At 42.1% G+C, this 27,769-nt stretch overlaps 2 protein-coding genes across 5 annotated transcripts in view; one reads left to right on the top strand and one right to left on the bottom strand.

Moving 5' to 3' along the window:
- LOC118916724 (basic immunoglobulin-like variable motif-containing protein) overlaps positions 1-11,896 on the bottom strand; it is a 77,135-nt gene extending 65,239 nt beyond the window's left edge. The window contains exons 1-3 of one of the 2 annotated variants that reach the window (XM_036893896.2): positions 11,762-11,896; positions 6,317-6,913; positions 1,335-1,461 (exon numbers count right to left, since the gene is read on the bottom strand). In XM_036893896.2, coding sequence (XP_036749791.2) covers positions 1,335-1,461; positions 6,317-6,794 — 605 coding nt within the window. In that variant the 5' untranslated portion in view covers positions 6,795-6,913; positions 11,762-11,896. Of the gene's footprint in view, positions 1-1,334; positions 1,462-6,316; positions 6,914-10,839; positions 11,073-11,761 lie in introns of those variants that run through there. The other variant, XM_036893895.2, reaches the window with a different exon arrangement.
- A 436-nt stretch (positions 11,897-12,332) lies between these two features.
- POGLUT2 (protein O-glucosyltransferase 2) lies at positions 12,333-24,908 on the top strand. Of its 3 annotated transcripts, none has more exons than XM_036893897.2 (10): positions 12,333-12,790; positions 14,014-14,219; positions 15,531-15,733; positions 15,914-15,991; positions 18,102-18,274; positions 18,396-18,633; positions 19,906-20,115; positions 20,719-20,808; positions 22,944-23,051; positions 24,684-24,908. In XM_036893897.2, the coding sequence occupies exons 1-10, from the start codon at positions 12,609-12,611 to the stop codon at positions 24,699-24,701; spliced, it is 1,506 nt and encodes a 501-aa protein (XP_036749792.2). In that variant the 5' UTR covers positions 12,333-12,608; the 3' UTR covers positions 24,702-24,908. The 3 variants fall into 3 exon arrangements, with proteins under 3 accessions (XP_036749792.2, XP_036749793.1, XP_057350583.1); XM_057494600.1 differs by lacking the exon at positions 12,333-12,790 and adding an exon at positions 12,843-13,451; XM_036893898.2 differs by lacking the exon at positions 14,014-14,219 and having other exon boundaries at positions 12,651-12,790.
- The last annotated feature ends 2,861 nt before the right edge of the window (positions 24,909-27,769 follow it).

Genomic DNA, 27,769 nt, shown 5'->3' with positions numbered 1-27,769 from the left:
CAAATATGACAGTCTGGGTGGTTTAAACAACAAATATTTATTGCTTATAGTTCCAGAGTCTGAGAAATCCAAGATCTGGAAGAACAATCAACACATAAATGATTTTGTTTATATCTACTTGCAAGGCTGTTTAAATAAAAATGCCCAGGCAAGACAGAGTTCTTCCAAATCAGACTGGAAGATCCAATGTCTGGTAAGGACCTGCTTTCTGTTCAGCATTTGGCTATCCCCTCACTGTATCCTCACATGACAAAGCAGAGAGAGAGAAGAGGAAGCAAGCTTTCTCCTGTCTCTTCTCTAAGGGCACTAATCCCATTCATGAGGACTCCACCCTCATGACCTAATCACCTCCCAATGGCCCTACCTCCTGATACCATCACACTGGGGGGTAGGATTTCAGTATGTGAATTGGGGGGTAGACACAAATATTTAGTCCATAATATATAGTGATTCTACTGTTAATTTTTTTAGGGATGTGCATACTATTTTCCATAGTGGCTGCACTACTTTATAATTCCATATTCCAACTAACAGTGCACAGGAGTTACAATTGCTCTACCTTTTTGCCAGGATTTGTTATTTTCTGTTTTTTGACAGTGGCCATGCTAATGGGTATAACGGGTGTGAGGTAGTGTCTCATTTCACAGCAAGATTCAGGAAAGGACTGTCAATGGGTTCGGTTAAACCACTAGGTGAAAAGTTGATGGTAACGGGGTATTAGCCTGATGCCACTGTCACCCACTGATTATTTGATGGCTGAAAAGGGGAGAAAATAACTTGACAATGTGAATTAAGGCTGTTACCACCTTAATCTAGTAATCACTCTTAGAATCTCTAACACTGGATAACCAGGTGTGTGCAGTATGACATGAAGGACACAGGATCATTTAGGCAGTATTCTTGCCTAAAATGTTCAATCAAGTCTTTACATCTAACTTCCAGTTTTCAGGAAACACTGAAGTTACAGTAACAATTTGGACAACTAACAGGAAAAAAAAAATCAGACAAACCCAAAAGGTAGGACTTTCTATAAGATATCTGGCCAAATCTCTTCAATAAGCTAATCTCGTAGAATTAAAAAAAGGGGGAAGGAGAGTGAGGTGGAGATTATTCTCGGTTAAGAGATGGTTGTATAAGCCACAAAAGGAAAGCACAAGGCATAGTCCAGGGTTAGGTCCCCATATGAACAACCAGGCATGTAGATACTTTCAGAACAATCTAAGAAATCTACATTAAGCCTGGGAATCAGCTATTAAGGAAATATTATTAAGTTTCCTAGGTATGACAATGGTATTGTGGTTAAGGAAAAAAAATAGTCAGTTTTTAGAGATTACCATCGTCTCAGGTCTAATATTTTCCGCTGTTTAATATCTTCAAGAGGAGAATACTGAGGCCACTCCCTTTGATGTCTTCCTTTTTTATCTGAAGTTTTTTTCTTGGAACTTTGTTTCTTTACATTGCCTAGAATACAAGAGTATAAAATAAGCAAAATGCTTAAGATGAAGTAAACTGCCAGGCAATACTATTAATTATGTAACAAAATTAAAAAGTAACTTCCACTAGTTCTACAAATGGTATTTGCAAACATATTGAAGAAATGTGTGTATCTTCAAGAAAACTCCCCTACATTAAAGTGAGAGAGAATACAAAGAAATTTAAGCAACCATGAATAGTATTTCCTATCAGATTCTTATCGCTAGTCACTTAGATAGTAAAAGAAGCAATCAAAACCTTTAATTTAGAAAACTGAATTACCAGCAGTGAAATAGTTAACTAGATCACCTTCCAGAAAATGAATTTTTTCTATAAAACAACAATACCATATTAAGGTCACTCTGCTAAGGAAGTAAAAGCTCTAGACCCAATAATGCGATGATGTCAGGTTTAAAAATATCTCCAAGCCTAGAGAGACCACAAAACGGATTAAGAATGATGCACACATGTACGGTATGAAGATGCAACTTCAGCATCAGGAATTAGAACGGAAAACAAGGTCTCCTTTCTGTGTGCTTGTATCTACGTACACACACACACACACACACACACACACATATTCTCTCTCACTCTGAAAGACACGTGGAAAAAGACAGTGGTCACCTCTGCAGAGTGGGGAACTGGAAGCTAGATGAACGGAAGACTAAAGTGAGGGTTAGATTTTGCGCTGTTGAATTTTCACACTTTTAACTTCCGAGCCATTCTGATGGTTACTCCGTCCAAAAATCATATAAATTAAAATATTAATAAAGAACATCAAAGTTTCATTCCACTAAAATACAATGAATATTTTGGATAGCTATGCTTGAACACTTCGATGACTTTCACATATATTATATTTTAAGTGAAAAAATTAGATCTGTCATAAAAATTAAATAAAAGCTAGCATTTCGTTTTCATAAATAATTCATAAATTATAAAACACAGGTTATACAGATACATGCCTAGAAAACAAACATGGAAAGGGGTCCGTTTTGTTCACTCAAGATGCTCTACAATAAAGCCATTTGGCCCCCAGAACCAGCTGGAACTATTATACAGAAAATGTCTCTAATTTTTTTAAAATATCATAACAACAAACACTATAATGTCCAGAAACAAGATTTTGCCCAACTTCTTGTAGTTATTCTAAGTCTGCCCAGAGAACACAAAATTTCTCACAGAGCTGAGCCACCCCTGCCAAGCCTGAGCTAAGCCTCATTCCGACGAACTTCTTTCACTAATGAGGTAAATCTCAGAGTGAGAAGATGGAAAAACTCCTCGCCAACATTCTTGAGCTGCCTTCCCTGCCCGCCAGCGAGGCCCTCCCTCGGCAGCCGCCCACCCCCCCGCCTCCCATGCTGGGGGTCCCCTCGGGGGCCTGCTCCCCCGCCGGCCCGGGGGCCCCCAGGCTGGACAGGCTTCTGTCCCAAAGGGGCATCCTCCGCGGAAGCCCCACTGCCACACACAGGGCTGGCCCTCCGGGCGGAATCCATCCAATCACGGAAGGAAGGCCCCGCAAAGTGGGAGCCCCGTCTGAGAAAGGAACCAAGAAGAGCGACGCCTGAACCTTCTGAAGCCCCATCTCAGCAGCTCCGGTTACCTTTGCCCCTGCTCCTTATCACTGCCACGTTCCTTCTTCATTTCTGCCACATCCCCAGAGAGCCCCAACACCAAAACTACATAAATATACATTAAAATACATAAAATGCATATGTGTATGTACACACACACACACACACCTCTAGTCACCACACTGGCTTTTAGAGACAGGTATGAGGATAGCAAATAAAAGTACAATACTCACCATCTTTTTGAATTGAAGAAGAACAAGACAGAGTTCTGGGCAATCATTGTCACTGGAGAGTGAGGCTGGGGGACCCCAGAAATAAGAGAGCCAGAGAAAGGGAGACCCAAATTCTGTGTAAGTGTGAGTCACATCTTAGGCTGACCCCTGAACCATGCATGCACAGAACAGACCCCAAACAGCACAGCTGAGGCTAAAAGAACTGAACTATATTTCAGATGTTCCGAAGGGACAGAATTTGTTTTAGTTTAGTTTAGTTTTAGTCCAACCAAATTAACTGCTGCTAAAATTAGAAACAAAGAAATAAAACACTCTTTGGAAGAATATGCAAAAATCCAAAATCACCCCAACATTTCCAATGTCTAAGATACAATCCAAAATTATTGAATATGTGAGAAAACTGAAAAAAATGTGACACATTCTCAAGAAAAAGGGTGAGAACTCTGAAATGACCCAGATTCAAAAACTGACAGATTTAAGGATTTTTAAAAGGGTATTATAACTATGCTTTATGTGATAAATAAAATGTTCTAGTAAGGAATGAAAACATTAGCAAATCCAAGAAAAAGAAACTATTTAAAAAATGTAAATTCCAGAACTAAAATAAAAAATATCTGAAATAAACAATTAATTGAATATACTTAACAGCTATCTCAAAGAGACACACTTTAAATATAAAAAGATATAGGTTAAAAATAAATGGATGTTAAAAGATATACCTAGCAAACATTAGTCAAAAGAAAGCTGGTGTAGTTAATTAATATCAAACAATCTTGTTTTCAGAACAAGAAAGAATGCCAGGAATAATGAGGAACATTCATAATGATAAAAAGGTTAACTCCACAAGAAGAAATAACAATCATACATGTGTATTCACCTAATAACTGAGCTTCAAACTGCATAAAAACAAAAGCAACAGACTTAAATGAAGAATCATAGTTGGAGATTTTTTTAACACCCTATTTTCAAGAATTGATGAAACAAGACAAAAATTAAGTAGTGACACAGAAGATATGAAAAACACCTTCACTTTGTCCCAAAAATATTTCTAAAAACACTTTGACCAACAAGTACAGAATGCACATTCTCTGCCTCACCCTAATTCCAACACCTGAACAAGTGCACTTGGTCCATTCATCAACACAGACCATATGTCGGGTCATAAATCAAGTCTCAGTAAATTCTGAAAGACTGAGATCATATATCCTCTGTCCACAGTGGAATTAAGTTAGAAGTAAATATTTAAGAAAACCCAAATATTTGGATATTAAGCAGCATACGTTTAAATGATGCATGAATCGAAGAAGAAATCACAAAGGAAATTAGAAAATATTTCAAATTAAATGGTAAGAAAAATGAAGTATCAAGATTCATGGGCTGCTGCTAAAGCAGTAGTAAAAGCAATTTAGAGCATTAAGTACTTATAGTAGAAAAATTTTGAATCAAGAAGTTAGAAAATGAAGAATAACGTACACCCAAAGTAAAGGGAGATAATAAAAAAAAGAAATCAGTAAAAGAGAAAATAAACAATTGAGAAAATTAACAAAGCTAAAAGCTGACTATTTGGAAAGTTGAACAAAACTGATAAACCCCTAGCTAGGAAAAAACAAATATTACTAGCATCAGGAATGATAAGGACTTATCATTAAAGATCCCATAACTGTTAGAGGGAAAAGGGCCAGGTTTACATATAACTTTATGATGACAAACTTGACAACTTAGATGAAATGGACAAACTAAAATTTGACAGAAGGAATGGGTATTAAGCAACTCCCTAATTAGAGATTTTTAATCCCCTCTGAAAACCTTTCAAAATTTAGGAGAGAACAATTCCCAGCCTGACTTGGAAGAGCTGCCTCACCCTAATTCCAACACCTGAACAAGATACTAGCAAAAAATAAATAAATTATAGACCAATCACCCACAAAGACAGACACAAGATGAAATACCCCCGACACAGTGAGAATTACAAATTTATATGACATCCTGTGAAATAAGTTCATTTTGCAAATGAACAAGATATATACGGTGGTTTGACGAAATGATCAGAAGAAGCCTAGAGGTAAAATACAAATCCTAACTCTACTTTTTACTAGCTGTGCAACTTTGCACAAGCAGCTTATCCCTCTATGCCTCAACTTCTTTACTTATAAAGCAGGGATAAATGTACCTACTGCATAAAATTACCATATTACTGTGAGTTCAAAAGAAAGAGGCAAAAAAACAGTAGTATCTGCTACAGGACCACCACCCTGCAATTGTGAAGTCGTGCACTGCACCCCAGGTCATACCAACCTCTTAAATTGTGTAGTACACAACCTACCCAGTGGGACTGGAGACTGCTGGCTGCTCCAAAAATTTTAAGAAACAAAAAAGCCACAATATTATGTAGTAGAAAAGCAAGCTAGATGTTTAACTGGGATATATTAATTCATGTCCCTGCAAAACTATGAAATAGCATTATGTTATTTTACTCACCTCACTAACCATTTCTAAGCCACAGTGTACTTATCTGTAATATCTGTACTTTATAGCATTCTTAGATCTTACAAAGCTCTCAAGATGCACGAATTATGTTTGAAGTTTCCAGTGGCAACCCACTTATGACCTCATCCTATGTCCAAGGTTATTTTTGTAATTAAAAAGACAACATGATAGCAACATTCCTCTTCAGTACTATAAAAGGAAAACATGTTTAATGGCAAGTTTACTTTTTTTTCAAGTACAGTTTAAATATTGTATTAGTTTCAGGCATACAACACAAGTGACTGGACAGTTACATACATTATGAAATGCTCACCACACTAAGTGTACCTACCATCTGTCACCATACAAAGCTATTACAATACTACTGGCTATATTTCCTATGCTGTACTTTTCAGCCCCAAGACTTATTTATTTTATAACTGTAAATTTATACCTCTTCATTTATACCTCTTAATCCCCTTCACCTGTTTCACCTAGGCGAGTTTCAACAAGATACATTGTTTGTTTTCCTATTATTTTCACATGCAAATTTCATGCCTCCTTCCTTACCTGATACGTGTTTCAAATTTGTGGTCACCCCATCAAATTCAGATTTATCAATTTCCCATGCAAGAGGTAGCTTGCCTAGGCTGCTGGATAAGTTTTCCAAGCTCTTTTCTTCACTGTAGATGATTTCTGAAGTACTAGTCGGGATGCCCCTGTATCTTGAGGAATTACTCCCAGCGGGTAAGGAGGTACTCTCAGGGAGGCGAGAAGAGCGGGCTGGATTTGGAGTTTTATAGACGGAAGTTGCCTGGTTGAGAAACGCATAGTCTGAACAGATGGCATAAATTTTCTCCCGAGTATGGGTCACAGGACAGCCCCACGGATAATGACCATCTCCTTTGGGACCCAGTGGGGCTCCCGAGGCACGTGTGCAGAAGGACTGGACAGCACCTTGTAGACTCTCTTCAGGAGACTTTCTTTCAGAATTGTGCTCACCATTTCCAGAATCATTGGCCCTTTCTGCTTCTGCAATGTTAGGCATTGAATGCAACTATATGGGTTCTGTTAGGAGGAAGAAGTTGCAACTTTCTGTACTTGAAAAACAGCTGTGAGGATTCTTCACAGCATTCTACAAAAACTTGAGAGCTGCAAAATGGGCTCCTAAGAAAAGAGGGAGGAGAAAGAAAGATCAACAATCCACCAGACATTGCAAAAACACTAAAAACATATCAAGTGTTCCATAGGCCTTCATTCAATAAACATTTATTTTATAACTACCGTATGCCCAGAATCATGATCACTGACCATGTCTTACTAAAAAATTATTTTAAAATAATACTTCAAAAAAAGACAACTCAATTAAAAAAAGGGCAATCCACCTGAATAGTCACTTCTCCAAAGATGGTGTTGAACTGGGCAATGAGCACATGAAAAGATGCTCAGCATCATAAACCATCATGGAAATGCAAACCAAAACTGCAGCAAGATACCACCTCACACCCACCAGGAAGGCTCAAATCAAAGGGCCAGACAATAATGATGATCAAGGATGCAGAAAAGTTGGAACCCTCACACACTGCTGGTAAAAATGCCAAATGGCCCAGCCACTTTGGAAAACATTTCCTCAAACATTTACATAGAGTTACCATGTGATCCAGCAATTCCATTCCTAAGCATATATCCAAGAGAAATGAAGACATATATTCCCACAAATGTTCATAGCAGCATTACTCATAATAGCCAAAAAGTGGAAAAAATACAAATGTCCATCAACTGATGGATAAGCAAGAAATAATACATCCATACAATGAAATATTATTGGGCAATAAAAATAAACACAGTACTGACCCATGCCACAGCATGAATAAGCCTGGAAATCACTATGCTCAGTGAATGAAGCCAGTCACAAAGGACCAGATAATGCATGACGCCATTTACATGAAATATTCAGAATAGGCAAAGCCATAGGGACAGAAATTATATTAGTGGTTACTGAGGGCTAGGAGATAGGAGTGGGTCAGGGGTGATGAGGTTTCTTTTTGAAATAATGAAAGTATTTTATGACCGATTGTGGTGATGGACGTACGACTTTGTGAATATACTAAAATCCACTGAGTAGTACACTTTAAACAGGTGAATTGTATGGTGTGTGAATCGTATCTCATTTATAAAGCTGGGCATCCATCACCACAGTCAATTACAGTGAGTCCCTATCTTCTGGTCATTCTCAAGAAAAACTGAATTTCAAGTACACACCAATTCCTTTAGGGAAGAAAACAGAAAAGTTTAAATAGCCAAGGAGGGCATTCAAGGAAGCTGAAGATTTATACAAAAGGAAGACACTGATGAGTCAAACCATTACTGGGAGAACAGGAGGTGACCCAATGCAAGAGGCAGGCAGAGCGTGCCCACTTCGCGGGCCCCCAGGGATGGACAGCACTCCAGAGAGGTCCCCCAGCCTGGGTGGGCACTTTGACTTTTAATCTCTCTGCCCATTTGCTTACTTAAAAAATCAGAAATGAGAATAACTTCACAGGTTTCAGGAAACTGATTATATAAAACCCATCAGACAATACTGAACGACGAAGAGCCATGACGAAAGCGGTAAGGAGTGCAGACGCCCCAGTCAGCCAGGGCCTGCGATGAGACACTAGGGAAGGGACTGCGTGTCCTTCATGGGATTCAAGGACACAGAGCTGCACACGAGGAGCACGCCACATCTAGAAGATTCCATTTTCTTTATTTTTAAGGAATGCTTTCCCTCCATTCAAACCTTCAAGTGGTGATTTTTCAGTAATTTGAGCAGAGTTTATAGCTATTTGCAAAGGGGCAGGTTTGGCAGGAGCTTTACCACCAACAGCAGAACCTCCACTGGTTTCTTTTCCTTTTGGCCAAGAAATTCTAGGAGCAGGTGTGGTAGCTCTCAGGACCGGAAGTTTCTATGCTTTCTCCTTCTTCTTCACCTCCTGGTGTGAAGGCGACAGTGGGAAGATGCAAAGAGAAACCCAGGACCCGAGGTTACATAGACCAAAGTCTGGGCTTTTCTGGAGAGCCGGTCTCTCCGATTCTTAGCACAGGCCCTAGCAGAGCATTTCCTACTTAACTTTAACCTCAAGCCTTTCCCTAAAAGCCAGTGTGTGGGCAGAGGCAGACAGTATGTGTGGCACTGGTGTTGTGGGCGTGGGTGGTGGGAGGGTGAGCCACGAGAGAGAACACAGGGCCTGGTGGGCGAGAGGCAATGAGCAGAGTGTGCAGGGCAGGTCTGCTGAGGAGACGGCCGTGTTCAGGCGCTGCTCACCTCTCCATTTCTAGCTTCCCTTTTGACAGAAGCTTCCTTCCTCAGACTGGTGGGACCAGACGCCCACACAGTAGTGTGGAATGTTGTGAAGGATGCTCATTTGGGACACACGCAGGAGACGATTCTTATCAAACACAAAGGCAAGGGGAAACTACTTCATTCGAGCACAAAAGGGGATGAGCATCCCAAAAGCTAAGGACAAGAAAGCACACAGCGCTTGAGTAATAAAAAATATCAAGTCTGGTTTTGTTTGTTTGTTGTTTGGGGTTTGTTTTTAAACAATGTTCACTAAACAAGAGTGACCTCTTTGGTTGCACTTGAACCAAAAGAAGCAAGATCACCAACCCAAGGGTGTATTTTACATTGATTATCAATAAAAACCAAGAGTATAAACTTAGAGTGGGTCGAACACTTTCTCATTTGAACCACTGTTTATGGAATTGTGTTGTAGTTTATAATGGATGTCTACGATTGTATCTTTTTATACTCACAGCCTAGGAAATACTGAGCTACAGACGGCAGTTTGTCCCTCCATTAAATAGTCTGCAGCTCATACAGTCCTATCACATCTAGTATCTCCTTTTGCCCTTAATTTTATAAACTAGTCCCAATTCCGTTCCTGCTCCAAGCTGAGCCTCCCCAGCACCCAGGAGCTGACCTTTCTAATCTGACCTGTGCATAGAAAACAAAGCTTGTAACCATACATGATCATACAACTCCCCTGCCTAAAACCCTCTGCTATTAGAACCAAAAGCCAGCTCCTTCCCTGGCCACAAGAGGGATCTTGAGCTCAGCCTGACCACCCCCATCCTCTCTGGAATCTCTGACCACTGACCACCTTTCCATTCTCTGAGTGACCTCTCCTCCCATTCACCCTCCTTTATTTAGCTAATTCCCATTTATCCTTCAGACATTCTTCAAATGTCACTTTCCGGAGATGCTTTCTTTGCTCCTCAAACTAGGCCTGCACACACACTCAGATACATTTCTTTCACACTTGTTACTAGCATGCAATTCTACCTTTAGACCAGTGTGTTTATTTGATAAATGCCTGCCTCCTGCAAGTCTGCTTTTCCTGACGATTGTATCCCCAGGGCCCAGGATCTGTAGAAGTTTCATTAACAAAAACCTATTTTTAAATGCCTACATCATGCTAGGTATTATTGTAAGCCCCGGATTAGAAGGCTAGATTCCAGGAGGGCTTACTAGGAGTGGCAATAGGAATCAAGGGCTGGAGTTTTAGACAAGGGGCCTGCCTCTCTTTATTCCTCCCTGGTTCTCGCATGTAAGAACTGAAGTCCCCTAATAGAGGGAAGTGAAGTGAAGTTCTATTTAGATTTACTACCAAGAATGACTGCAGGACCTAAAGCTCGATTTAATGATTTATTCATAAAATCATGGCACAAAGCAACATTAAGTATTGTTTAATGGCGGGCAAACAAAATGTGTTAAAATGGCCAGCTTTAAAGGCACCAGTAAGAGAAGAGATTTTTAAGTCACTGGAAGGAATTATTCTGTAAATAAACGTTCCATTTGTAAGGCCAACATTCATCGCCTAGCTTAACATTCTTCTCCGGTTACATTTTAAATCCGTACATCAAGTAGCAAGTTTGCTTGGATAACGAAACATCTTTAGAAGTCCACTGAGACGCAGGCGCAGGTAAGTGACCGACTAAGCGCGGGATATGCTCCGCGGGCCGACCTGACGCGTGAAGCCCCAAGGTCTTATCTCGGCCCCCCGACCGCCCCAGGCCGCTCCCCGGCCCCCAGGCCCCTTCCCCGGTCAAACCTCGCTGGCACAGGCCGAGGGCCTACGGAAGATCCCGGGCTCCCGAGCGCACCGCGTCCCGCCCCGCTGCGGGAAGACGAGCAGAGTCCCCGCCGCTCTCCTCTGCGAAGCTCGCGCGCTCGCAGGCTGCCAGGCTCCTGCTGCGCCGGCGTGTGCAAGGCGACGCGGGCGGAGAGCAGGACACCTGCGGCGCCCCCTGCGCGCGCCAGGCCGGACACCCGGGAGCCAGGCCTGCGGGCCCCCTCCGCCGGAAGCCGGCGCTGGCCGCTGGGGGGAGTGAGCGGATGCGGCGCGGACAGCGCCTCCTCCCCGCAGAGCCCCGGGCGGTGGGGCAGCGCCGGCCACTGTCCCCGTTGAAGAGGCAGCCGCCGCCGAGCTTCAGAGTGCACGAGTCGACAGCGTTAATAAGGACAATTGCAAAAAAGAAAATCCCACCTTGGCCCCAACCGGGCCTGCTTTGGCTGGCGGGGCCCCTCGCCCGTCTGGTTGTTCGGGGCTGCGGGCAAGGTCGGGAAAGGGAGGGAGGAGCGGAGGGCGCTCCGGGTCCGAGGCCGCAGCTGCCCGTGAGGCCTCCGGGTGACCGCGCTGGCGAGGGGACCACCGGCGCGCGCTCCCGGTCCGGGCCCTGCCGAGCGGGTCTTGGGGACGGGCGCTGGGCACGGGCCACCGCCAGCCGCGCGGGCGCCTCCACATCAGGCTTTGTTCCCAAAGGGACTCTCCCCCCGTCTCCTGAGCGCTTCCCCCGTCCTGCTGCTCAGCTCTTTACCCGACTTTCCCCTGGAGCACGGGCACGGACCCGGGCGGCATTGGTGACGCCTAGAGAAGGCGGGCGGCGCAGGCCCGGCCCGCGGCCCGAGTGCCCCGCGCGCAGAGCGCAGAGCAGCGGGCCGCCCCCTCGGTCCCTGCCCGAAGTCCCGAGTACCTGTGTCCCGCGGGGTCGACTCGCGGCAGCCGCGGCGGAGCCCGGCACCGGGGCCGGATCACAGCATCCAGCGCACGGCCCGCGACGCGCCTCAGGTGACCCTGGGGCGATCGTCTGTCGTCCCATCGGAGCGCGCGGGGACAGCGCCGCGACGGCTGCTCCCGGCGACCGGTCGTCAGATATCACTGACACACCTTCCTTTTATCGTGTTTTTACCTGCCCTCTGCAAGAGCGGAGGATATGGTGAGATTTTTTTTTAAATCTTATCTGTGCCTCCAGACAGGCATGCCCTTCTTTTGGGCATCTAGTATTTATCTGTTTCCTGAACGCGGCGACCGCGAAGTAAATACAAGAGGGAAGGATGATAAAACCCGGCAGGATTTCCGCTAGTCCTGTCGCGAACTACAAGTCCCAGGAAACCCTGGCGCCCGGGCGCGTGTCCACCGCGCCACCCACTTGCAGACGGCCTTACTCAGCCCGGCCCGTCGCGCGGGCCAATCCCCTCGCCCTGCACCTCGGGCTGGAACCCGAGACGGCTTCGCCCCTAATGATGCTCCAGTTGCAGAAGCAACGCCAGTTTATCACTATCCCGAGAAAGAGGAGCAGCGTGGTTCTTTCCCGGTTCGGCAGAACGACTGACATCCTGCATGCGGACACGCCAGCGCTCGGGTTGTGATCTTCTTGGGCGAAGTGCAGCCCCGCGCCTGCCCTGCTCTGCAAGAGACACCTTTTGGATCCGCGTTTACTGCAGCGATCGCCCAGCGTGCCCCAGTCCAAGCCGCCGCTGGTTCCGTCTGCCCCTTACACTTCATTTACCCGTGGATCATTTCAAGAGTCCGTCTTGTAAATGTTTAGCATTTTGTTGCTTTACTGCTTCTTTCTGGGGACAGTTCCAGCACTTGCCGAGACCGGCCAAGAGAGGCGACTGAGTCCGGAGAAGAGCAAAATATGGGGACCTGGGCTAAAAGCAGCCGTCGTCCTTCCCGCGCGCTATTTCTACATTCAGGCAGTGGATACATCAGGGAATAAGTAAGTTGGCAAATGGCTCACAAATTATTATGGAATGCAGTTAACATTTAACGTGCCTATCTTAAAATTGTATCCGCCCAAGAACTCGTTTCTCCCCAGCAGTTTAAATTACAGAATATTTGGGTGCTGTCCACATCTGATTTTAACAGTCTCCACCCGTCCCAGTCCGTTTTTCTCTATAGCTTTAGAAATAATCCGAATCAGCTCTTCTCCCAGCTATTTTGATAAGGATTCCCACATGACTGGGGAGACAAAGGCTGCTTGCTCTTCGCTGGAAGTAACGATTTCTAACAACTTTTAGCATATGCTGCCATAAGGAATTCAAACCCCGTTGTTAGAACCTTCGTTGGTTTTCGTCTTTCTTGGCGCTGCCCTCTATTTTCAGGTAGACATGGGCAGGTAAGCATGTTTCGAAACTCAAAAAGGAAAAATGAAACACTATTTGAAACTTTAGAGTTGAGAGTTAAAGTATCAAAGTATGAATGTATGTTTTATTTCATTCCATTGAATTCAACAATTAAAATAACGCTTTAAACTTATTTTTAGAAATCACATACTTCTGAAATGGTTGTTTTTTTTTTTATTTGGTAGATGCTGTCTATATGTTTTGCCGGGAAAAAAAAATCCTGGGAATAAGTCTTCCAAAGCAAAGAAATAAAAGGTTATAAATTTTGCCACTTGGCTATAAATAGTACAATTAGGGAAACTAAATACCATCTTAACCATCTTAACAGCAAGAGCACTCATCAAAAAAAAAAAAAAAAAAGAACTACCTGGTGGCTTTTGCCCATGGCTGAGCATGACTTATAATACTGATTATTTAAAGAGTCACTGAGATTTTTGAAAAGATCATTGTTTTTAGAAGCACCATATGATCACAAATTTCCAGATGTGATGGGCATGTAATAACCAGTAAGTTGGTAAGAATATTTTTATAAGTGGAATGTGTATATTCTGTGTTTATATAGAAGATCTGTAGTCTTAACATATCCCCTGGCAATTTTATCATCAAACTTTTATGTGATCTTGGCCATTGTCATTCTCTTCTTTTTTGAAATCTCTGATCCATATTCATTCTGGTACTAAAAGCATATGAAAGAAGAAGCAAGTATGTATGTTAGGGAGAGAACATAAAGGAAAATGGCATGGTTCACAGACTAGAGTGCATAGTCTTGTGTGTTTGTTCCTTCAAATAATCTGTGTATCATTGTTCTTCCCACTAGTTTCACATCTTCTCCAGGTGAGAAGGTGTTCCAGATTAAAATCTCGGCACCAGATGAGCAGTTCACTAGAGTTGGAGTCCAGGTTTTAGACCGAAAGGATGGGTCCTTCATAGTAAGATACAGAATGTATGCAAGCTACAAAAATCTGAAGGTAGAAGTTAAATTCCAAGGTCAACATGTTGCCAAATCTCCATATATTTTGAAAGGTAATTTGGAACATAATTTTAAAGCAATAGTATTTGAATTCAAAATGTGTTAGTCAATCAATAAAAACAAGTTGCTGTGGTATATTTTGGACTAAAGAAAAAGACATTTCCTACTTGAAAGCTAAGTTAACAGTCCTGGTATAAGAGAGAGATGCAAGATTTGAATGGAAATTATAATTGACTGAAGAGGAAAGAACGTATTATTGGAGAATTTGTTCCTGGAAGACACAACTTAGCAAGAATAATCAAGCTATATATTTGGTCATAGATGATACTTTCTTAATTGGAGAGATATGACTTAAGTAACTGATAAACGTTATTGAAATTTAGTTAACCACTTCAAGAAGGGAAGTTAACTGGTTTGTTGTCTTTATTCCAACATAGTTTTTCCAGAGAAATACTCTGATGTTTTCTTATACAGGATGACAGTACAGCTTTGTGACCTAGAGTCACATCTTTCCTTCTCAGCAGAGACAGTACCTTAAAACACTGGCAAAGCAGTGTACATACAGAGACACCAATCTTCCCTGTCCCCCCCTCCAAGAAAGGCAAACATTTTTTAAAAGTGCCTAGGTTTCTTTTTCCCATATTCCACCAGGACCACATGGTACCATACAATGTGTTAAACCTTAAAAAGATATTCCATTGTCGACCACTGCCTGGGTCAGGTGGGTAACTGAGAATTATAGAAAGAAATGACAATAAAATCTCAATTAAGATTCTGCTATATTATTTCTATAAATATTTAAGTAATTCATTATAATGTTAATGAAATGGACTGCTTTGAGAAATGCCTTTCCTTCTTTAAAAGAAGCAAAACAAATAGTAGGGGTTCTTTGTTTACTTGTTATTGATGATGATTTACCCATTGAGAAAAGGACCAGAGACACTATAAGAACCCATTTGTGTAAAGACCATTGGAATATTAATCTCATATCACATTGGTCTTTTATTAAAACACCTATGCTCTGATATCCTTTTGCCAATGTTTGGTGATGTTTAAATACAAAGCATAAAGAATAATAGACTGTAGTAGCCACTGAAAGCAAAAAATGGCTTTCTTTGAACTTGTGCAAAGCAGGCCTCACTACAAAACCGTAAGACTTGACTGGGAAGAGCTATCAGAACAGACCTACTAGTGATGCACCAGGGTAATAAAAATGTTTTTATTTCAAAATATTTTTTTCCATCAAAATGTCCATACTCTTTAACTAGGCAAAATTCATGAAGCTATGTTCAGGATATTTGCTACATGTTTGGAATGCTGAGTGAACTTACTACCATGCTATCTCATTACTTGTGTGTGATTAGGGCCAGTTTACCACGAGAACTGTGACTGTGCTGTGGAGGATACCGCCTGGCTTCAGGAGATGAACTGCCCAGAAACCATCGCTCAGATCCAGAGGGATCTGGCTCAGTTCCCTGCTGTTGATCCAGAAAAGATTGCAGCAGAAATCCCAAAAAGATTTGGACAAAGACAGAGCTTGTGTCATTATACCTTGAAGGATAACAAGGTATAATTCATGACTGAGGTTGGCTTGTCTGTCTGAGTGACTTTTTGTTTTGACTATTTAGCTAAAGTAGCTACAGTTTTATTAAAAATCATTCTGAAGGTAATTATGGTATAAGCTTTACCCCAGTGAAGGTTGCCAGTACTTTTAGACTAATACAAGAAACGTTCAATTCTCTTTCAGGTTTATATCAAGACTCACGGTGAACATGTAGGTTTTAGAATTTTCATGGATGCCATACTACTTTCTTTGACTAGAAAAGTAAGTATGTCTTTTCTCTTAGGTATTATAGCTTAAGCCCAGACTGCACAATATATTTCAAAATAAAAGTAATAATCATATTAGGGTGTTCTATTCCAGAACCCTATTGTAATACTATTCTGATATTTTATGCCATGTGGGATACCTGTATTCATTTCTGAGGACTGCTGTAACAAATTACCATAAATTGGGCAGCTTGAAACAGCAGGAAGTTCTGGAAGCTAGAAGTCCAAAAGCAGGGTGTCAGCAGGGCCCTGCACCCCCTGAAACCTATGGGGCAGAATCCTTCCCTGGCTCTTCCTCCTTGGGGGTAGCCGGCCATCCTTGACATTCCTTGGCACGCAGCTGCATGCCTCCAGTCCTTGTCCAGTGCAGTCACACGGCTTCTCCCTGTGTGTCTCCATGGCTGCCCCTTCTTGCGGGGACACCAGTCATATTGGATGGAGGGCCCACCCTCTTGCAGTGTGACCTCATCTTAACTAATAACATCTGTAATGACCCTATTTCCAAATAAAGTCATTCTGAGACCCTGGGTTTTGGATGTCAGTATCTTCTGTGCAGACAGAATTCACCCCATAACAATGCCTTACTGGGGAAAATGCATTATACTAAAATTCTCTTGGTACAAAACCTCCTTTGAACCCAAGGACTTGCTGATGCTGAATCCTTTCCTTGGTGTACTGTATTTTAGCAGGGTTCTAGTGGAGTACTTGACAGTGATGATAGAATGGCTAATATAACAGACTATAGCAACATTTTTACCAATCACTTAACAGGTATTTATTGAATACTCTGTGTACATATCTTGACTGAATTACTCAAGGAAAATCATAATAGCTTTCTTCTCAAGATTGCAAAGTGTTTACAGTAAGTGCATTCTAAATGTAGCATCAATATTCTGCCTCCTTTAAGCTAAGACATCAGAGTGCTAGCAAGTTTTTCTTGCTCATCTGTATCAATCCATGGAAAAATAATGTTCTTCTGTACTCAGATTTCTCAAGATGCTTCTCAGACTGACCAACACAGTTTTCACCTAAAAAGATATATCTCTGATTTTTACAAATACTCCATTTTCCCATGGTTAGATTAAAAAACAGGTTCTTTCAACACATTTGTGCTACTCAATCAGTAGAGGCAGTCTAGCTTGGAAGTCACTACTGCTGGCTTTGGTGCTGGGCTTCCTGAGTTCAAAGCCTCATCCCACCAACTATGTGCAGTGTATTTTTAAGATGGAAGCTTCTGGCTCATTAACCAGGCACGAGTTCCAAGTGCTGTGTATTGTAATTACTTTCCAGTAATCCTCTTTCTCCTTTGGATCAGCTTAGAGTCTCATGGCAATATCAGAAGAGAGATTACCTTTATTTCTTCCCTTTTGTAGCAAATTTGTTGGCCAATTTGGGCATCATAGAAAGCAAATTTAGTATGTTCACATATACGACAATTTCCTGAGAAATTACCCACCATTTAAATTGAGGTAATTATCATTACCTGAAGCTTGGAGAATTGGCTTTTCGTTTGATAAATTATTTATTTTTAGTGATTTTCACTGCTCATTGGGTGGTCTGGCTGTGCTGCAGGGTTGAACATAACATGAATGCAGCCGAGGTTAAAAGGCAGGGAAGTGCCACCCAGGGAAGAGACCAGGGCAGGATTCAAGGCTGCCGAGAACAAGCAGTGCACACAAGCCGGGCAGCATTTACTTACAGCAGAGGAGGGAGCGTGCACAGATCCAGCCCTTTGCTGTGTGCCAGTCCCCCTGGGCCGGGGACTCTACCCCCAGACCCCTGCCCCAGCTGTGTGGCTGCAGGCACCCCACTTCCTGCCGCAGTGGAACTCCCCAGCCTATCCCTGAGATGCAGCAAGCTGAGGGCTTGCCTGAGGGCCACAGATGCCTGCAAGTACATTCCTTCAGGAAGCAAGACAAGCCCAGCGCAGCCCAGAGGCCTCTCTCTCAGTAAGGATGTGTTCCAGGCACCAGGCCCATTCTTATGCGACCGTGCAGGGGTGGAAAGACAGCAGGCTTGACACTGCCTTTCCCAACACAGTGACCGATGGAAAGTGTTCTCCAGTGCAGGAAATGTGAATGAGCCCTTGGTGTTGTTGTTTCTAGGTGAAGATGCCAGATGTGGAGTTTTTTGTTAACTTGGGAGACTGGCCTCTGGAAAAAAAGAAATCCAATTCGCACATCCATCCAATCTTTTCCTGGTGTGGCTCCACAGATTCTAAGGATATTGTGATGCCTACCTACGACTTGACTGACTCTGTTCTAGAAACCATGGGCCGGTGAGAGATGGGTGACAGACAGCCCAGAGCCTCGGTTTTCTTTCCTTGGCGAGTTCTTTCCCAACAACCTTTGGGTTGTGATGGTTTGGGAGGAAAACCTGTCACGTTTTCTGTCTTCCAGAGTAAGTCTGGATATGATGTCTGTGCAAGCCAACACGGGCCCTCCCTGGGAAAGCAAAAACTCTACCGCCGTCTGGAGAGGGCGAGACAGCCGCAAAGAGAGACTTGAGCTGGTTAAACTCAGCAGGAAGCACCCAGAACTCATAGACGCTGCCTTCACCAATTTTTTCTTCTTTAAACACGACGAGAGCCTGTATGGTCCCATTGTGAAACATATTTCGTTTTTTGATTTCTTCAAGGTATAACATCATTGGCGGCTCATCCTTTTTAGTTTTCAGAATATCTTCATTTGGAGGAGGGAAATTGAGGCCTATAAATTACAGAGGGTGGGGGAGGGGAGCCCAGAATGTACTGAACCTCAAGGCAAAGGGCCCCGGAGACGGGTTTGGCAACCTGGGTTGTACTCAGTACTCAGACCTGACATTAACTATCCATCAAGGGAGCTTGGGACCTGGGCAGAGCTATAATTTTTTTCCTAACTGCTCCTCAAGATAAGCACATTTCAGTTCCAAATCCTTTTTTGTTAATAAATACATATAACTAATCTTACAAATACCTCTCCCGAGAGCCACAGCATTACAACAGGCTGAAGAAGATACAAACCAGGTGCCTCTTATCAGGCCTTCTAATGGGGGAAATATCTTGAAACCCATCCAAATGCTCTGCCTGGGAATTCTGAGGATTAGGGAGTGCTTTCTGTGTCCAGAATGTGGGTTGCTCGTAGTTCCTGGGGAGGGATCCTGTTACTAGCTCCCTTCTCCAGGCAGTGGCACACTGCCCTGTTCTCGACACCACTGAATGGTTTTTGGAGCCCCTTCAAAAAAAGGGTGAGGAGAAAGGTGGACAAAATGTTCTCTGTAGGTGGGAAGGCAAGTGATGAGCAAGTTCTGTCCCTGGGGTAGATAGCCAGGTCTTCCTCTGCCAGGCAACATCGCAGCAGGGAGACTAACGAATGCCAGGAGTTTAACTGTCAAGTGTGCATATTGCCAGTATTTTTTAAACAGAGCTCAGACCAGCCATCCCTCCTCAGAGGGTGTTCTGTCATGGCTTTGCTTTATTCCTACCTGTAGAATTTGCTACAGCTAAAGACTATTGTGCTGTGAATATTTTTGTTCACAGATGATCTTGCCTTTAGACTTGTGTGTGACTATCTGATGCTTAAAAGGTATGGTTAACATGGCAGAGAATGTGCCATTATCCAGTGGTCAGGTCAGAGCAATAAAGTAGGAATGACAAAATCATGAAAAATCTCTTTCCTTAGGTTGTAGCCCTCGGACAACAGTTTTATTTCTTTATTAGTTGCTTTAATGTTAGACTTGTGGCTCCTTTGTAGAATTTGGGAGTGTGAGAATAAGCCTGTAGCTCTGGGTCAGCATGTGATAAGACATTTATTAAGTAGCAAGGCAGAAGACCCGTTTGTATGTGAGGATGGTGAAGCTTTACATGTGGAAAGAGAGAGAATAGACAGTGAAGAAAGGAAATATAACAGGCTCTTTACTGCCGATTTGCAGCATAAGTACCAAATAAACATCGACGGCACTGTCGCAGCGTATCGCCTGCCGTATCTCCTAGTTGGTGACAGTGTTGTGCTGAAGCAGGACTCCATCTACTATGAACACTTTTACAATGAGCTGCAGCCCTGGAAACACTACATTCCAGTTAAGAGCAACCTGAGTGATCTCCTAGAAAAACTTAAATGGGCAAAAGATCATGATGAAGAGGTAAGATCAGCGTCCTTGAACCCCAGTATCATGGGTTCATCTTGAATGTCTTGTGCCTGAAAACCTTTCAGGATGCTCAGATCTAGACCCTGCCCTGCACATGCGAAGCCACCTCCCCACGGCTAGCACACAGGTTCCGCAGGGTGAATGCGGGTGTTGCATCGTGGATTAACTGTCCACTCAACACATGAAACACATGCATGAGCAATTGAAAATTCAGATGGCCAGCTTTGCAGGAGGAAAAACTGTGGATTGAAATGAGGGATTGCATGCAGTAAACCTCAAGTTAATTGTCTGCTGAGAATTGTTAAGGTACCACATTAAGCTTCATCTGGCATTTGCGTTACAAAATCATTGTTATATCATTTCCTGTACACCTTCTCTCCAAGAGAGGCTTGATTCCAGCTTTGAAGTCTTAAAAACCTCCCTTTTACTTAAATAAACATACTCTGTTAAATATTCTCTTTAGTACATAAAACTACCTCCAAAGATATTTTTCCCACTATTGTCCCACTATTCATGTATTCTGAAGACAGGTTTGCATATATCTGCATGGGAAAAAATATGTTTTATGAAAGAATTTTTTTGGTATTGTTCCAATAGGCAAAGAAGATAGCAAAAGCAGGACAAGAATTTGCCAGGAATAATCTCATGGGTGATGACATATTCTGCTATTATTTCAAACTTTTCCAGGTCAGTATTTTCTATGAAAATAGATGACAGTTTATAATTGGACACATTAGGAGCAAATAATATTTCACTTAAAAATTTCTAAAAGTACATTAATACAAGGAGATATATGTATACCCTGTGGTCAGAAACCAGAGACCATTAAATGATGATGAAAATAATACAAAACCAAAGATTGGCTACTGTAGAATCTACAGCATTAAGGGGAAAGTATTAATGTTAAAACTGTGCTGTGTGGTTAGGAAAGTGGCTGTTGATCCTGCAGAGTTACTGTGCATGGAATCATGTTTTCTCTTTGTACAATCTTGCTCCTGCCTCATCATTTCTTTGTCTAAACAATGCAAGGTATGTTTGGACCTGTTGTGCTGATCCCACGAGCCATAACTCCTCTTGCAAAGTATTTTTGTGGACCCAAGCATTTAGGGATTGTAATCAAAATATACCTGATGATTTAAAAGGTTCTTTTTTAACAATGCAATCGTAAACAACTAATTTGCTAATAATAAAGAATTTTAAAATCTCAGATTTGCAGATATTAAGCCCCATATCTTAGGCTCCAGTCCAGAACGAACTGGTCTGTACAGGCCCCTCCCCCTTTTTAGCTTCCTTAGGATGGTGAAGAGATAGGGAAAGTGTCACGTGTGAGTGGGGCAGGGACTTGCTATCTGAATTCCTTAAGGGCCACAGGGCAGTGTTCCTTCATGCAGCTCACATATGCTACAGCATAAGCACTTGGCCCAGAGCAAGCACATAATAACTGACGATGGCGACTGATGGCATGCAAGCCGTGGTGGGTGACACGGAAATTCCTCAAATTCCCAGTCTAGGAAAGGTTATGTGCGCTCTTATTTTCACTGCAAGTCAGACAGTGGTTTTAAAAAAACACACACACACATGTGCAATTTAATTAGTAGTTTAAAATCTATACATGCTTATGTTACTCTATAAGAAGATATGTCAAAGAAATAATCAATCTTCCCATGTTTTCTTCCGCCTGCTACTTCTGTAGCTTTTCTTCTTCCTTCCTAATTACAACCCTTTAGTAGAATTCATGCCTCATATCGAAAATTACCGAGTATCGTAATTCTTCCAAGTGGTAAAGATACCTCAAGACAAATGCTGGGCATAGAAGCCACAGGGCATAAATCTGCAAAGAAGTAAAAAGCTAACCTTTTCAAACAATAAGGCTTCTCTCTCACTTACCAACTTTACGTTTCCCTGTATGGCCCCGGAAGATGACTGGTTAGCCAGAGACGGGTAAGATTCCTCAAGGGAGGAACAACCTAAGACAGGCACAGTCGCAGGGGGGCCATCAGGTGAGAAATTGGGGATCAACAGAGGGGAGGCTTAGAACCTCCCCCCCCCGTTCTGAGAGAAATCTTCTGCATCCGTGGATGTTGTGTTGCCCTTGTCTAGCTTGGATTAATATTTAGTCTATAGGCACAGACCTGATCATCTACATTTGCCCTCTTACAGCACTAAATTATGTTTTTTACCTTTATCTTGCATCTACCTACCACTTCAGCATTTTATTAAAATAATAATAATAATAATAATAATAAGGGAGAAATGTGGGATTCACATATAAATCAAGTATAAAAATCAAACGAATAATCATATCTGACTTGATTGTTTATAGTTCATGATGCGTGATCAAAACCGAAAGTTTCTGTGATGACTGCCCTTGCACTGTTCACCATGTAAGAACTTGTTCACCATGTAAGAACTTGTTCATTATGCTTCAGAAGATTGGAGACGGTTGAGAATTAGGCTTGGGGTTGATTATTGATTGTGCATTGAGTCCCCTATACAGAATTTTATTGTTGTTAACAACTATTTGATCAATAAATATGAGAGATGCCCTCTCAAAAAAAAAACACACACACACAAAACCACACAAGTCAGATAAATGAAGGGTAGACTAAGGAGAGGTCCATTAGGAAAAGGCAGCCAGTGTCCAAAAGACTGCTGCCTCTCAGAAGTCCTCTTCTTGGGTGTTTCAGGGGGTGTGGAAGACTTCGCATATTACAGCTTGACACGTGAGGTAAAATGACCATATTCTAGCAAATTCCAGCATATCTACTTTGGTAAATGTACTCTGTTACATAAAGAATGCTTTTGAATTGTTGCCTGTATAGGAATATGCCAATTTACAAGTGAGTGAGCCCAAAATCCGAGAGGGCATGAAGAGAGTAGAAGCACAGACGGAGGATGACCTCTTTCCGTGCACGTGCCACAGGAGAAAGGTAATGCCAGAGGCAGAGCTAACAGGAATCCACGTCCTCATTCATTCCTTCAGTCATTCACTCAGGCAGCTGCTATTCAGGCTCAAGCAGCTGAGTTGACCAGGGAGGCAGGTATGAACAGCAAGGCAAAAGAAAGGGCGCTAGCGTGCAGTTAAGTGAGAAGACCTAGGAACTCTCGGCAAAGTGACGGAGAGCCTCTTTTAATGTAAGAATTCAGGTCACATAACATTTGAAACATGTTCAAAGTTTGAAAAGTATTTTCACACATATCATCTAACAGCTTCATGTTCTTGAGAGATGACTTTGGCAAAGTTCATCATCCCAATTGAGAGAGGAAAAAAATATATAACCGCCATATATTATTCATGGTATTAGATTCTTCATTTAAAAGCAATCTCTGTTGATATCACTACATACAGATTTCATCTATAAAAGGCAGGTTCACATATGGATGTGTAAGGCTTGAAAAGGATTTTGGAAGTTATCTGGTAAATGCCTTCACTCTATGATTAACAAAGCTGTGCCCCAAAGAATTTTGCTCAAAATCACCTAGGTGGATTATAGCAAAGACTGAAACCAATTTCTCATCATCAGATCATGTGTGTGGTTGTATATAAATACATGATGTGGCAGGGGAGGGATGTTTGATTATAGATGTTTTTTGTTTGAAGGGACATATATTGTATAAAATATGATATATATGTATATATCACATACATGTATATATAATGTACATGTATTATACTGACTTGACATGAGTTTAAGCAACATCATGTCTCTGCATGGACAAACTCAAAATTGTGGTATTGTATCCACAGATGAGAAGGCTGATTTGGCAATTATTATATCTACCTCTCAAGGAGATCTAAAAGGGATAAAGTGACAGTTGGTCCCAGGGCATGTTGGAATCCATTCACCATTCATACAAGCTCACTGAGTATTAAATATTCAAGAATTATGCACACTAGTTAAATTTTTGATAGCTTGGAATCCTCCTGGTGGAAGACTCCCATTGTGACAACAGCATGTGCTGTTAAGTCAAAGTTTTGATGGTTTGGGGGTGTTTTTTGGAGTATTGATGTGCCACTAACTAATCGTCAGAAGTGACATTTCATTAGTGTAACTCCTGTCGGTGCGGGAAGGCCATAAAATTAGTTAAGCCACTGACAAAAGAGATTTGCCATTCATGAAAATTGTGATTTGGTACCAGAATACTTCTGTCAGCCCTCTATGAAACCACGCGGCTTCTCTACACCCTTTCAATTTTTTTATCTTTGTCTAAGTGGCTTTGAAGGGGGCCCAGTCAGTGTCTTGCACCAACTAGAGGAATTAGGGGCCAGAATGACAGCTTTGTTTATTTCTTCCTCATTGTCTGCTCCAGCCTCACTGATACGGTTGCTAGTACAACACCCTTTACAATAATACTGACCCTTAGATGTCTAGGTTCCCCATCAGTAGCCCGATAAAACACAAGGTGACTTTACCCATGGGCAAATAATAGTTCTGCTCCCGATAAGCCTCTTTTTCCCCTTCTTTTGTCTTTAGGGGGAAATAATTAATAGACTAACCAAAGTCTTCTTGGCTGATATGAGTTTTCTTGATAGCTCTAAACATTTTTCTTCTTAATTGCAGACCAAAGATGAACTCTGATAAGCAAAATACCTTACCTTCAAATAATGGTGCTCTGAAGACTCTTCTTAACTGAAAAGAAGAATGTTTTTTGAATATTTCCATGGACAATATAAAATCTGCTATGTGATTGGATATGAAGATATGTTTCTCATTATGCAGTATTCCTATGACTATTCTTTAAAGCACATTTTTAGACTTTTATAATAAAACCGCTTTTATTTTAAAGGCCTGTGTTGTGCTAATTATTAGCTGTATGTGGACTATTAGAGAGGGAGTCTGGATCCTGGACAGCATAGATTATCACAGCAGCCACCACCTACCCTTACATGTTTCCAAACATGTGGTTCGCATGACAAAGCAATAAACTACTGCCTTTTAAACCACTATTACTCTGGATAGTCAGTAACTCACATCCAAACCTAATTTGAATACATCTTACAAGGCTTTTCATAGTCTGGCCTCTGCCTGCACCTTTAATCACATCTTTCACCACCTCCTAATATGTACCCATGAGTCCCTTCCTGGTCCCCAGGTCATAAGCCAATTTCCTATGTTACCTTCGGTATGAGCGTCCTAGGGCTGCCTCGGCAAATCATCACAAACTTGATGACTTAAAACAGCAGAAATGTATTATTCTCACACAGCTGGAGGCCAGAAGTTCGGACACCTCTCTCCCTCCAGGCCCCCTCTCCATGCCTCTCTTCCAGCTTCTCATGGCTGCTGGCAGTTTTGGCACCCCTTGGCTTGGAGACCCATCACTCCAATCTCTGCCTCTGTCTACACATGGTCTTCCCTTTTGTGTCTCCTTATTTTCTTTTCTGTCTTACAAATGAAGACACTCATCACTGGATTTAGGGACCACCCTGAATACTGGATAAGCGCATCTTAAGGGTTTCAATTATCTGAGAAAGACCCTATTTCTAGTAAGGTCACATTCACAGGTAGGCAGGTTAGGACTTGGACCTATCTTTTGGATCAATACTCTACCCATTATATCCTCAAAAGCATTCCTTTTGAAATTAGGAACAAATAAGGATTCCTAGTACTACTGCTACACATACTTCTGCTAAATATAATGCTGGAGATCTGAGCTAGCACAATAATCTACAAGCATAAAGTAGAAGGACTGAAAAATAAATACAATTGTCATTAAAAGCAAGATACGCTTCAGTACACAGAAAATCCAGAATAATCTACAAATTGTTGAAATTAACAAGAAACTTTGACATTTGCCAAATACAAGACTGGTGTATAAAATTCAGCTGCATTTCAATATACCAACTACTAACAAATTGAAATAAAACTAAGCACATAAAATAACTTTGAAAATTCTGAACTACTTATTTGAGAAATTAAAATAGGCAAGACCTTTACTCAGAAAATTATGAAAACTTGAAAAAAACTAATTAAATGGAAGATATTACATGTTCACGGACTGGCAAAATCAATTCAATTCCCCCAACATGGTATAGAGAGTCACTGTAATCCCAGCCAAAATACTCCTGGCCCCATATCAATGGGGCTTTACAAACTTCTTAAAAAATATGTGGAGCTAAATAAAAAATCCAAAAAAATCTAAAATTAAACACACTTGAGGAAGGATGAATTGTGAAAACTTCCCCCACTATTTCGCCAAAGTTTTTATAATACTGCAGTATTTAGGACCATGTAATATTGGTGCAGGGATAGAAGATACAGAACAATGACAGAACATCGATGCATAAACAGACCCATATGTGTGGAAACTGAATCTGCAATCAAGAACTGCAGAGTTGTAGAAAGGTTGCACATTTCAGTGAATGGAGCTGGGACAAGAGGTAGCCATAATCCTGACTCCAATTCCAAAGTATGGGCGTTTTCCCAAGCAATTCTCTGACACCAGCTGGGTGTCCTACAACTCAGCTCAATTCTGACATTAACCACCTGGAGATAGCATCAGATTCCACAGGTTAAGGGCCCAGTCTCACAAGCCTGCTCTCTACTCAAGATGCCGATCCCAGGTCCAGCTGTTACCTGTGCGTCTGACTGACTGGCTATATAAATCAGGAGTTCCCACCACCCTTTCCTTAGGTTCAGTTAATTGTGCTGGAGCAGGTCACAGGGATCAGGAGGCCAGGTAACTCACCAGATTAACAAAGAATAGTAGGGGACACCTACCCATCAACAGCCAGATGAAGGGTGAAGTCCCAAACAAAGGAGCTTCTGTTCTTGGGCTTGGTGGCATGTGGAAACAGCCTGGTTCACCGACTGGAAGCTCTCCGAGCCCTGTACGCTTGAGGGCTTCATTACACAGGTATGATTGATTAAATCACTGGCCATGAGTGACTGACTCAACCTCAAGCCCCTCAGCTCCCTGGAGGTTGGGGGTGGGACCAAAAGTCCCAACCCTCTAATCACATGGTTGGTTCCCTTGGCAACCAGGGCCCACCCCCTGATGCTTTCCAAAAGTCGGTCTTTCAGGAAATTCCAAGGGTTTTAGGAGCTCCGTGCCAGAAAAGGGGATGTAGACCAAATACGTATTTCTTTTTACAAATAACAGTATCACAGGCGTCCATATACGGAAGAAAAGCAATTGGTTCCCTAGCACACACTATACCAAACATCAATTCCAGGATGATCAGTGACAAAACACAAAACATAATGTGTGCAATCAGCAAGGAGGCTGTCTCTGCATTATCCTAGCAGTATAAACGTCAGCAGCTGAAGTGACAAAGTGCACTTTGTAGCTCTGATAAAGCCTTAGGAGTTCTTACCAAAGAATACAAGCTCTAGAGGTTTCTGAGACACGTGTTTCTCATTAATCCATCACAGTGACACTGCCACAAATGGCCCATGTGTTCCCTAGACCTCAAATGACATATTAGCATAGCAGGAATTCCTCTAACAAACACCACCTGTAGTTGTAAAAGTAAGTGAAAAGCAGGTGCTGACAGGATGGAATTCATAATGTACCCCTGCTTGTCTTCAAATCTTTTAAATGTAAATGAGGAGAGATGAGATTCCAATAAGGAATTCAAGAGGCCTGACTTTGGTAATGTGCGACCTGTTGATGGATGATAAACCGGGCAAGTCTCATCTGTCAGTGT

Source organism: Manis pentadactyla, chromosome 17, assembly GCF_030020395.1.
Source record: "Manis pentadactyla isolate mManPen7 chromosome 17, mManPen7.hap1, whole genome shotgun sequence".
In the NCBI taxonomy this organism is placed as follows: domain Eukaryota; kingdom Metazoa; phylum Chordata; class Mammalia; order Pholidota; family Manidae; genus Manis; species Manis pentadactyla.
This window is presented reverse-complemented; position numbering and strand designations above follow the sequence as displayed.